The 12,772-nt window shown below is 58.6% G+C and overlaps 1 protein-coding gene across 1 annotated transcript; it reads right to left on the bottom strand.

The window, feature by feature from the left end:
• LOC119696594 (procollagen galactosyltransferase 1-like) lies at positions 1-11,531 on the bottom strand. Its single transcript, XM_038126363.1, has 9 exons — positions 10,918-11,531; positions 9,355-9,465; positions 6,817-6,934; positions 5,818-5,952; positions 4,892-5,096; positions 3,145-3,264; positions 2,063-2,139; positions 500-606; positions 1-414 (listed from the first exon to the last, which is right to left on the bottom strand). Exons 1-9 carry the CDS (start codon positions 11,184-11,186, stop codon positions 132-134), a joined length of 1,425 nt encoding a protein of 474 aa, XP_037982291.1. The 5' UTR covers positions 11,187-11,531; the 3' UTR covers positions 1-131.
• Between the last annotated feature and the right edge of the window lie 1,241 nt (positions 11,532-12,772).

Below are 12,772 nucleotides of genomic sequence, written 5' to 3'. Positions count from 1 at the left end.
ACCCCGGGAATTCCGGGGATTGGGGATGGAACCCGGGAATGCCGGGAACTGGGATGGACCCCGGGAATTCTGGGGATTCCAAAGAAACTGGGATGGACCCCGGGAATTCCGAATTCCCAATTTCCAGCTCCTCACCTCCTGCCAGACGCGGAAGTGGCTGAGGAAGCAGCAGCTCCCTCCCACCCTTGGGAATCCCCTGGACTCTCTGGATCCTTCCGGACCCCCCAGATCCCAGAATTCCCACCCCAAATTCCCAAATTCCCAATTTTCCGTCCGCTCACCTCCTGCCAGACGCGGAAGTGGCTGAGGAAGCAGCCGACCTCGCCGCGGGTCAGGGGTCTCCCGTGGAAGGGGTCCCGGTATCCCGGCAGCATCCGCACCCCCAGCGCCTCCACCTGGCTGCTGTTCAGGGCCCTGCGGAGCCCGGAAGGTTCCAGAAGGGAATTCCGGGGGGATTCCGGGGGGGATTCCGGGGGCTCCCCACCCCCCCGGGGCTCACCGGCCGTCCACGGCCTCCACCAGGCGGGGGGAGACGCCGAGCTCGTGCAGCGTGCGCAGCATCCGCGCCCGGCGCTCCGAGCGGCGCCGCAGGTTGATCAGGAACACCTGGCAGCGGGGAAAGGGGGGGAGTCACCCCAAAATCCAGGGGGAATGGGGAAATCCGGGGGGTTCAACCCAAAATTCAGGGGGAAATGGGGAAATCTGGGGGGTTCAACCCAAAATTCAGGGGGAAATGGGGAAATCTGGGGGGTTCACCCCAAAATCCAGGGGGAATGGGGAAATCTGGGGGGGATTCACCCCAAAATCCAGGGGGAATGGGGAAATCTGGGGGGAAATGGGGAAATTAACTGGAAATCTGGGGGAAAATGGGGAAATCCGGGGGGATTCACCCCAAAATCCAGGGGAAAATGGGGAAACCTGGGGGGAGTCACCCCAAAATTCAGGGGGAAATGGGGAAATCCGGGGGGTTCGACCCAAAATTCAGGGGGAAATGGGGAAACCTGGGGGAAAATGGGGAAATTAACCGGAAATCTGGGGGAAAATGGGGAAATCCGGGGGGATTCACCCCAAAATCCAGGGGAAAATGGGGAAACCTGGGGGGAAATGGGGAAATCTGGGGGGAGTCACCCCAAAATTCAGGGGGAAATGGGGAAATCCGGGGGGGAAATTGGGGGGATTCACCCCAAAATTCAGGGGGGAAATGGGGAAATTCACCTGAAATCTGGGGGAAATGGGGAAATCTGGGGGGAGTCACCCCAAAATTCAGGGGGAAAGGGGGAAATCTGGGGGAAATGGGGAAATTCACCTGAAATCTGGAGGGAAATGGGGAAATCTGGAGGGATTCACCCCAAAATTCAGGGGAAAATGGGGAAACCTGGGGGGAGTCACCCCAAAATTCAGGGGGAAATGGGGAAATCGGGGGGAGTCACCCCAAAATTCAGGGGGAAATGGGGAAATCTGGGGGAAAATGGGGAAATCTGGGGGGAAAAAATGGGGGAAATGGGGGGATTCACCCCAAAATCCAGGGGGAAATGGGGAAACCTGGGGGGAAAATGGGGAAATCTGGGGGGATTCACCCCAAAATTCAGGGGGGAAATGGGGAAATCTGGAGGGAAATGGGGGCAAATGGGGGGATTCACCCCAAAGTTCAGGGAGAAATGGGGAAATCTGGGGGAGTCACCCCAAAATTCAGGGGGAAAATGGGAAAATCTGGGGGAAATGGGGAAAACTCAGGGAAAATGGGGAAATCGGGGGGGGGGAAATGGGGAAATTCCCCTGAAATCTGGGGGGGAAATGGGGAAATCTGGGGGGAAATGGGGAAATCTGGAGGGATTCACCCAAAATCTGGGAGGAAAATGGGGAAATTCACCCCGAAATCCAGACAGGAACGGGAGAATCTGCCCCAAATCCAGGAGAAAATGGGGAAATCCAGAAATAAAGGAGGGAAATTATCTGAAATCCAGCAAAAATGGAAGAAAACGACCCAAAATTCCCAAGGACAAGGCCCCAAACCCCGAGGAGAGGGGGATCCCGGGTGGAATTCCGAGGGAGGAGCTCCCACCTCATCGAATCCCAGCTTGTCCAGGACCTTGGGAGGGACCCACACGTGGGGCGAGGGCTCGGCCGGAGGGAGCTTCACTGCGGGACCAGGAGAATCCCATGGGAATGGGCCCCAAATCCCATGGGAATGGGCCCCAAATCCCATGGGAATGGGCCCCAAATCCCACCAGGAATCAGCCCCAAATCCCACGGGAATAGGCCCCAAATCCCATGGGAATGGGCCCCAAATCCCACTGGGAATGGGCCCCAAATCCCATGGGAATGAGCCCCAAATCCCACCAGGAATCAGCCCCAAATCCCACGGGAATAGGCCCCAAATCCCATGGGAACGGGCCCCAAATCCCAAAGGGAATGGGCCCCAAATCCCACCAGGAATCAGCCCCAAATCCCACGGGAATGGGCCCCAAATCCTAAAGGGAATGGGCCCCAAATCCTAAAGGGAATGGGCCCCAAATCTCATGGGAATGGGCCCCAAATCTCATGGGAATGGGCCCCAAATCTCATGGGAATGGGCCCCAAATCCCATGGGAATGGGCCCCAAATCCTAAAGGGAATGGGCCCCAAATCCTAAAGGGAATGGGCCCCAAATCCCATGGGAATGGGCCCCAAATCTCATGGGAATGGGCCCCAAATCTCATGGGAATGGGCCCCAAATCCCACGGGAATGGGCCCCAAATCCTAAAGGGAATGGGCCCCAAATCCCATGGGAATGGGCCCCAAATCTCATGGGAATGAGCCCCTAAATCCCAAATTAATCAGCTCCAAATCCCACCAGAATTCAACCCCAAATCCCACCAGGAATCAACCAAAATCCCATCAGGAATGAGCCCCAAATCCCATGGGAATGGGCCCCAAATCCCAAAGGAATCAGCCCCAGATCCCACAGTAAGCAGCCCCAGATCCCAAAGGAATCAATCCAAATCCCCACAACCCCAAGGCCCTGGATCCATCGGGATCCTTTGGGATCCATCAGGATCCTCTGGGATCCATCGGGATCCTTTGGGATCCATCGGAATCCTCCGCTCCCCCACAGCCCCAAGCCCCGGATCCGTCGGGATCCCTCGGGATCCGTCGGGACCTCACCCATGATCTCCAGCTGGACGTGCAGGAAGTTCTCGGCCTCGTCCCGCAGGGAGCTCTGGGAGCGCAGCGGCACCGGCAGGAACCCGAACTGCTCCCGGTTGGACACGAACATCTGCACCCCTGGAATAATGGGATCGGGAATGGGATCGGGATGGGAGCGGCACCGGCAGGAACCCAAACTGCTCCCGGTTGGACACGAACATCTGCACCCCTGGAATAATGGGATCGGGAATGGGATCGGGATGGGAGCGGCACCGGCAGGAACCCGAACTGCTCCCGGTTGGACACGAACATCTGCACCCCTGGAATGACGGGAACGTCGGGAATAACGGGATTGGGAATGGGATCGGGAATGGGATTGAGATGGGGGAGTCACTCCTATCTTGGGATCACCCAAAGTCGATCTCAAATCCCAGCCCAATTCCAATCCCAACCCAATTCAACCAAACCTCATCTGACATCTCAACCCAACCAAACCCAACTCAACCCAACCCAAACCAACTCAACCCAACCCAACCCAACTCAACCCAACCCAACCAAACCCAACCCAACCCAACTCAACCCAACCAAACCCAACCCAACTCAACCCAACCCAACTCAACCCAACCCAACCCAACTCAACCCAACCCAACCAAACCCAACCCAACCCAACTCAACCCAACCAAACCCAACCCAACTCAACCCAACCAAACCCAACTCAACCCAACCCAACTCAACCCAACCCAACCAAACCCAACCCAACTCAACCCAACTCATCCAACACAGCCCAACCCAACTCAACCCAACCCAACCAAACCCAACCCAACTCAACTCAACCCAACCAAACCCAACCCAACTCAATCCAACCCAACCAAACCCAACCCAACTCAACCCAACTCATCCAACACAGCCCAACCCAACTCAACCCAACCCAACCAAACCCAACCCAACTCAACCCAACTCATCCAACACAGCCCAACCCAACTCAACCCAACCCAACCAAACCCAACCCAACTCAACACAACTCAACCCAACCAAACCCAACCCAACTCAATCCAACCCAACCAAACCCAACTCAACCAAACCCAACCCAACCCAACCCAACTCAATCCAACCCAACCAAACTCAATCCAACCCAACCAAACTCAACTCAACCCAACTCAACCCAATTCAACCCAGCCCAACCCAACCCCACCAGTGCCAATCCCCGTGCTCACCGGCGTGCCGGCAAGTGGTGGTGAAGATGATGACATCATCCCAACCCAACTCAACCCAACCCAACCCAACCAAACCCAACCAAACCCAACCCAACCCAACTCAACCCAACCAAACCCAACCCAACTCAACCCAACTCATCCAACACAGCCCAACCCAACTCAACCCAACCCAACCAAACCCAACCCAACTCAACCCAACTCAACCCAACTCATCCAACACAGCCCAACCCAACTCAACTCAACCCAACCAAACCCAACCCAACTCAATCCAACCCAACCAAACTCAACTCAACCAAACCCAACCCAACCCAACCCAACTCAACCCAATTCAACCCAGCCCAACCCAACCCCACCAGTGCCAATCCCCGTGCTCACCGGTGTGCCGGCAAGTGGTGGTGAAGATGATGACATCATCCCAACCCAACTCAACCCAACCCAACCAAACCCAACTCAACTCAACCCAACCAAACCCAACCAAACCCAACCCAACCCAACTCAACCCAACCCAATCCAATTCAACCCAACCCAACCCCACCAATCCCCACGCTCACCGGCGTGCCGGCAGGCGGCGGCGAAGACGATGATGTCGTCGAAGGCGCCGCTGTAGCCGGGCGGGGGCGGGTGGAAGGCCAGGCCGCGCGAGCGCTCGCGGCGCAGGTCCAGCAGGAAGGTGGAGTGCACCATCGGCACCGCGAAGCAGCCCCGGCGCTCCCGGCGCCGGATCGGCAGGTAGGCGGGCGTGCGGCGGTAATAGCCCTGGCAACGGGGGAGTGACCACTGGGAGTGACCGCTGGGAACAGGGGAGTGACCGCTGGGAGTGACCACTGGGAGTGGTACCAAGAATGGGGGAGTGACCACTGGGAGTGACCACTGGGAACAGGGGAGTGACCGCTGGGAATGGGGGAGTGACCGCTGGGAGTGACCGCTGGGAATGGGGGAATGACCACTGGGAGTGACCACTGGGAACGGGGGAGTGACCACTGGGAACAGGGGAGTGACCATTGGGAGTGACCACTGGGAATGGGGGAATGACCACTGGGAGTGACCACTGGCAACAGGGGAGTGACCGCTGGGAGTGACCACTGGGAATGGGGGAGTGACCACTGGGAACAGGGGAGTGACCATTGGGAGTGACCGCTGGGAATGGGGGAGTGACCACTGGGAGTGACCACTGGGAATGGGGGAGTGACCATTGGGAATGGGGGAGTGACCGCTGGGAGTGACCACTGGCAACAGGGGAGTGACCGCTGGGAGTGACCACTGGGAACGGGGGAGTGACCGCTGGGAGTGACCACTGGGAATGGGGGTGTGACCACTGGGAGTGACCACTGGGAACGGGGGAGTGACCGCTGGGAGTGACCACTGGGAATGGGGGTGTGACCACTGGGAGTGACCACTGGGAACGGGGGAGTGACCACTGAGAGTGACCACTGGGAATGGGGGAACAGCCCCGCCCTCACCCGTGCCCCGCCCTCACCTGGGGGGTGATGCCGCACCAGAAGTTGGAGTAGGCCGCGCGCGAGTCGAGCATCGGGGCCACCACGGTCCTGTTCTCGGCCACCAGCACGGCCAGCGTGTCGGGGTTCACCAGGACATTGTCGGCGTCCAGGAACTGGGACAGGGACACACCTGTGACACACCTGGGACACACCTTGGACACACCTGTCACACCTGGGTCACACCTGGAACACCCCCAGCGTGTCGGGGTTCACCAGGACATTGTCCGCGTCCAGGAACTGGGACAGGGACACACCTGTGACACACCTGTGACACACCTGTGTGATCTGGGTCACACCTGTGACACACCTGTGTGACCTGTGTCACACCTGTGTCACACCTGGGACACACCTGTGTGATCTGTGTCACACCTGTGTCACACCTGTGTCACACCTGTGTGATCTGTGTCACACCTGTGTCACACCTGTGTCACACCTGCCCCTCAATTCAGACACAGCCACACCTGGGCCCGGGTGTCCCCAGTGTCCCCCACCCCGGGGCTGCATTTCTCCCCTCTGGGGGGGCTTTTCCCCCCACCCCGGGGCTCAGGGACCCCTGGGGACCCCTGGGGACCCCTCCCCAAATTCGGAGACCCCTCCCCAAATTCACGACCCCCCCAATTCAAACACAGCCACACCCAGCCCTGGGTGTTCCCAGTGTCCCCCACCCTGGGGCTGCGTTTCTCCCCTCTGGGGGGGCTTTTCCCCCCACCCCGGGACTCAGGGACCTTTGGGGACCCCTGGGGACCCCTCCCCAAATTTGGGGACCCCTCCTGAATTCTGAGACCCCTCCCCAAATTCACGACCCCCCCAATTCAGACACAGCCGCACCTAGCCCTGGGTGTCCCCAGTGTCCCCCACCCCGGGGCTGCATTTCTCCCCTCTGCGGGGGCTTTTCCCCCCACCCCGGGGCTCAGGGACCCCTGGGGACCCCTCCCCGAGTTGGGGGCCCCCCTCCCCATTTCGGGGCGCCCCCGTACCAGCAGGTAATCGGCCCACATGGCCCGGGCGGCCTCCAGGGCCTCCTGGCGCAGCCTCATCACGTGCTCGTAGCGCGCGGGGCTCCAGTGCTTGGGGCCCTCCTCGTCGGGGAACGACCTGGGGGGCACCGGGGGGAGCCTCAGACACCCCCAAAGCCGGGGAGACCCCCCCCAATTCCGGGGAGACCCCCCCCCCCAAAGCCGGGGACCCACAGGGAGCCTCAAAACCTGGGGACAGCCCCAAAATTTGGGCCCCTCCTCGTCGGGGAACGACCTGGGGGGCACCGGGGGGAGCCTCAGACACCCCCAAAGCCGGGGAGAGCCCCCCAAATCCGGGGAGAGCCCCCCAAATGTGGGGAGAGCCCCCCGAAATCTGGGGACCCACAGGGACCCTCAAAACTTGAGGAACACCCCACATTTGGGGACCCCCAAGGGACTCCTCTCCCCAGATTTGGGTCCCTCCTCATTAGGAAGGACTTGGGGGGCACCAGGGGGCACCTGAGACACCCCCAAATCCGGGGAGACCCCCCCCCAAATCCGGGAAGAGCCCCCCGAAATCGTGGCCCCCCCCCCCCAAATTTGGGGACCCACAGGGACCCTCAAAACCTGGGGACAGCCCCAAAATTTGGGGCCCTCCTCGTTGGGGAATGACCTGGGGGGCACCGGGGGGAGCCTCAGACACCCCCAAAGCCGGGGAGACCCCCCCAAATCTGGGGAGAGCCCCCCGAAATCTGGGGACCCTCAAAACTTGAGGAACACCCCAGATTTGGGGACCCACAAGGGACTCCTCCCCCCAAATTTGGGTCCCTCCTCATTAGGAAGGACTTGGGGGGCACCTCAGACACCCCAAATCCCGAGGAGACCCCCTCCCCCCCAAATCTGGGAAGAGCCCCCGCAAAATCCCCCAGGAACCCCAAAAATGTGTCAGAGATGTGGCAGAGCCCCCCCCAGAATGTGTCTGAGCACCCCCAAAAGGTGTCAGAGCCCCCCAAAAAAGTGCCTGAGTCCCCACAAAATCCCCGAGGAACCCCAAAAATGTGTCAGAGACGTGTCAGAGCCCCCCAAAATGCCCCAGGAACCCCAAAAATGTGTCAGAGACGTGTTAGAGCCCCCCAAAATGTGTCAGAGCCCCCACAGAATCCCCCAGGAACCCCAAAAATGTGTCAGAGATGTGGCAGAGCCCCCCCAAAAGGTGCCAGAATTCCCCAAAATGTGTCAGAGTCCCCCAAAATGTATCAGAGCCCCCCAAAAAAGTTTGTGAGTCCCCATAAAATCCCCCAGGAACCCCCAAAATGTGTCAGAGGTGTGTCAGAGCCCCCCAAAATGTGTCAGAGCCCCCCAGAAAAGTGCCTGAGTCCCCACAAAACCCCCGAGGAACCCCAAAAATGTGGCAGAGATGTGTCAGAGCCCCCCAAAAATGTGTCAAAGCACCCCAAAATGTGTCTGAGCCCCCCCAAAAAGGATTCAGAGCCCCCCCAAATGTGTTTGAGCCCCACAAAATTTGTCAAAGCCCCATAAAAACGTGTCTGAGCCCCCCAAAAATGTGTCAGAGCCCTCCAAAGGTGTCAGAGCCCTCCAAAAAAGGTATTTGAGCCCCCCAAAAATGTGTCTGAGCCCCACAGAATGTGTCTGAGCCCCCCAAAAAAGTGCCTGAGCCCCCGCAAAATCCCCCAGGAACCCCAAAAATGTGTCAGAGATGTGGCAGAGCCCCCCCAAAAGGTGCCAGAATTCCCCAAAACGTGTCAGAGTCCCCCAAAATGTGTCAGAGCCCCCCAAAAAAGTTTGTGAGTCCCCACAAAATCCCCCAGGAAACCCAAAAATGTGTCAGAGGTGTGTCAGAGCCCCCCCAAAATGTGTCAGAGCCCCCCAGAAAAGTGCCTGAGTCCCCACAAAATCCCCCAGGAACCCCCAAAATGTGTCAGAGCCCCCCAGAAAAGTGCCTGAGTCCCCACAAAATCCCCCAGGAACCCCCAAAATGTGTCTGAGCCCCCCAAAAAAGTTTGTGAGTCCCCACAAAATCCCCCAGGAACCCCAAAAATGTGTCAGAGACGTGTCAGAGCCCCCCAAAATGTGTCAGAGCCCCCCAGAAAAGTGCCTGAGTCCCCACAAAATCCCCCAGGAACCCCAAAAATGTGTCAGAGATGTGGCAGAGCCCCCCAAAAAAGTGCCTGGACCACCACAGAATCCCCCAGGAACCCCAAAAATGTGTCAGAGATGTGTCAGAGCCCCCCAAAATGCCCCAGGAACCCCAAAAATGTGTCAGAGGTGTGTCAGAGCCCCCCAAAATGCCCCAGGAACCCCAAAAATGTGTCAGAGGTGTGTCAGAGCCCCCCAAAATGCCCCAGGAACCCCAAAAATGTGTCAGAGACGTGTCAGAGCCCCCCAAAAACGTGTCTGAGCCCCCACAGAATCCCCCAGGAACCCCAAAAATGTGTCAGAGACGTGTCAGAGCCCCCCCAAAATGTGTCAGAGCCCCCCCAGAACGTGTGTGAGCCCCCCAGAAAGGACCGAGAGCCCTGCAGGCGCCCCCGGACGCACGTGGGCTGCTCCTGGTGCCTCCAGAGCACGCGGTGGTAGCGGCCCCGCACGCGGCCCAGCCACTCGGCCAGCAGCGCCGAGGTGTTGTCCACGCTGTGGTCAGCAGCCACCCTGAGGGGACACGGGGACACCTCGGGGTCACACGGGGTCACCTGAGTGTCACACAGGGTCACACAGGGGTGTCACACACAGGGGGGTTCACACGGGGTCACACGGGGACAGTGTCACACACGGGGTCAGTGTCACACACAGCCAGAGGTGTCCACGCTGTGGTCAGCGGCCACCCTGAGGGGACACGGGGACACCTCGGTGTCACACGGGGTCACACGGAGTCACCTGAGTGTCACAAAGGTCACACAGGGTCACACACGGGGACAGTGTCACACACAGTGTCACACACAGCCAGAGGTGTCCACGCTGTGGTCAGTGGCCACCCTGAGGGGACACGGGGACACCTCGGGGTCACACGGGGTCACACGGGGTCACACAGGGGTGTCACACTCAGGGGAGTTCACACAGGGTCACACAGAGGGACAGTGTCACACACAGGGGACACACAGGGACAGTGTCACACACAGGGACAGTGTCACACACAGGGGACACACAGGGACAGTGTCACACACAGGGGGACACACAGGGACAGTGTCACACACAGGGACAGTGTCACACACACAGTGTCACACACAGCCAGAGGTGTCCACGCTGTGGTCAGCGGCCACCCTGAGGGGACACGGGGACACCTCAGTGTCACACGGGGTCACACAGGGTCAGTGTCACACACAGAGACAGTGTCACACACAGGGGACACACAGGGACAGTGTCACACACGGAGACAGTGTCACACACGGAGACAGTGTCACACACAACCAGAGGTGTCCTCGCTGTGGTCAGCGGCCACCCTGAGGGGACACGGGGACACCTCAGTGTCACACGGGGTCACACAGGGTCACACAGGGTCACACGGGGTCACAGCAGTGACACAGTGTCACACACACACACAGGGTCACACACGGAGACAGTGTCACACACAACCAGAGGTGTCCTCGCTGTGGTCAGCGGCCACCCTGAGGGGACACGGGGACACCTCGGTGTCACACGGGGTCACCTGAGTGTCACACGGGGTCACATGGGGTCACAGAGGGGTGTCACACACAGGGACAGTGTCACACACGGAGCCCCCCCCGAGTGTTCCCCACACTCCCCTCACTCACACAGGTCCCCCCCGTGTCCCCAATGTCCCCAGTGTCCCCAGACCCACCAGAGCGCCATCCTGTCCTTGGGGTGCCGTGTCCCCCCAGTGTCCCCTCAATATCCCCAATGTCCCCAGACCCACCAGAGCGCCATCCTGTCCTTGGGGTGCCGTGTCCCCCCAGTGTCCCCAGACCCACCAGAGCGCCATCCTGTCCTTAGGGTGCCGTGTCCCCCCAGTGTCCCCACGCCACCCCAGTGTCCCCAATGTCCCCAATGTCCCCAGACCCACCAGAGCGCCATCCTGTCCTTAGGGTGCCGTGTCCCCCCAGTGTCCCCACGCCACCCCAGTGTCCCCAATGTCCCCAGACCCACCAGAGCGCCATCCTGTCCTTGGGGTGCCGCAGCCTCTCGAGCCCTCCCAGCACCAGCGGCAGCGCGTGGGCCGCGTTCCGCGCCAGCAGCGCCACGACCACGCGCGGCGGCCGCAGCGGCGACTCCGGGTTCCAGCGCTCCTCGGGGAAGTAGCCGGCGGCCGGGCCGGGCCCGAGCCCCAGGCGGAGCCGCCCGGAGGAGCCGCCCGGGCCCCGGCCCGGCGCCGCCAGCAGCAGCAGCAGCAGCAGCGGCCACGGCCGCGCCGCCATCTTGGGCCGCCCTCACGGCGGGCCACGCCCTTCTCCCTCAGGCGCCTCACGCTGGCCGCGCCCACACGCGCGCTGATTGGTCGATCCGCGCTGTGACCACGCCTATAAATACCATATATGGGGGTGGCCGTGAAGCCGCGCCCAGTGTTATCGACAAATATAGGCACAGCTTTGGCCACGCCCACTAGGCGGGGCTATGGGGCCACGCCCCGTTGGCGGCTATATTTGGGCATGACGTTTAGCCACGCCCACATAACCATATATGGAGTGGGAGAGGTGGGGCCACGCCCACTGCGAGCCCATATATGGGAGTGCGGTGTGGCCACGCCCCTGTGGCCACGCCCCCTTCACCTCAGAGATTTTTCTGTGAAAAATTTGATTTTCTGGGGATTTTTAACTCCGAATTTTCCCATTTTTTCAAAGGGTTTTACCATCAAAATTCCAAAATGGGAAGAAAAGGAGGGGAAAAAGTGGGGGGAAATGGGAGAAATGGGGAAAGAAGGGGAAAAAAGGCGGAAAAAGGGGAAAAAAAGGGGGAAAAAGGATAAAAAAAGGGAAAAAGGGGGGGAAAGAGGAGAAAAAAGGGGGGGAAAGAGGAAAGAAATGGAGGGAAAATGGGATAAAGGGAAATAAATGGGAATCAAGGCGGGAAAGGGGAAAAAAGGGAATAAAAGAGGGAAAAAAGGGAATAAATGGGAATAAAATAGAGAAAAAAGAGGGGGAAAAAAGGAATAAAAGGGAATAACCAGGAATACTTTGGAGGAGGGGGATGGGCTGAGGCCACTGGAATATTTTGGGGTTTTTTTAGGATGAGGGCGCGGCCGGAAAGGTCTGGAATGAAAAGTTCCTTTCAGCGGGAAAAATTCCTGAGGGAAGGCGGCAGCCACTGGAATTTCCTGGAGAAAAATCGGAATTTTCAGCCCTTTTTTCTTCTTTTCGTCCCTCCCAGTTCCTCCCAGTCCATCCCAGTCCAAATTCCCAATTTTCCCATGGATAAAAACGGGAATTTTTCCCATTTTTGATTCCAAACAGACCCAAAATCTCCTTTTTTCACCCCAATTTTCTCCCTCCCACCCCTCCCAGTCCCTCCCAGTTTATCCCAGTCCGAACTCCCAATTTTCCCATGGATAAAAGTGGAAATTTTTGTCATTCTTGGTTCCAAACTGACCCAAAATCTTCTTTTTTCACCCCAATTTTATCCCTCCCAGTCCAAACCCCCAATTTTCCCATGGATAAAAACGGGAATTTTCCCCATTTTTGGTTCCAAACAGACCCAAAATCTCCTTTTTTCACCCCAATTTTCTCCCTCCCACCCCTCCCAGTCCCTCCCAGTTTATCCCAGTCCAAATTCCCAATTTTCCCATGGATAAAAATGGAAATTTTTCCCATTCCTGGCTCCAAACGGACCCAAAATCTGCTTTTTTCAGCCCAATTTTCTCCTTTCCACCCCTCCCAGTCCCTCCCAGTCCATCCCAGTTTATCCCAGTCCCTCCCAGTCCAAATTCCCAATTTTCCCATGGATAAAAACGGGAATTTTTCCCATTTTTGATTCCAAACAGACCCAAAATCTGCTTTTTTCACCCCAA

This window comes from Motacilla alba, unplaced genomic scaffold (genome assembly GCF_015832195.1).
Source record: "Motacilla alba alba isolate MOTALB_02 unplaced genomic scaffold, Motacilla_alba_V1.0_pri HiC_scaffold_34, whole genome shotgun sequence".
Classification (NCBI taxonomy): Eukaryota; Metazoa; Chordata; class Aves; order Passeriformes; family Motacillidae; genus Motacilla; species Motacilla alba.
Note: the sequence above shows the minus strand (reverse complement) of the source record. Positions and strands in the feature narration are given on the sequence as shown.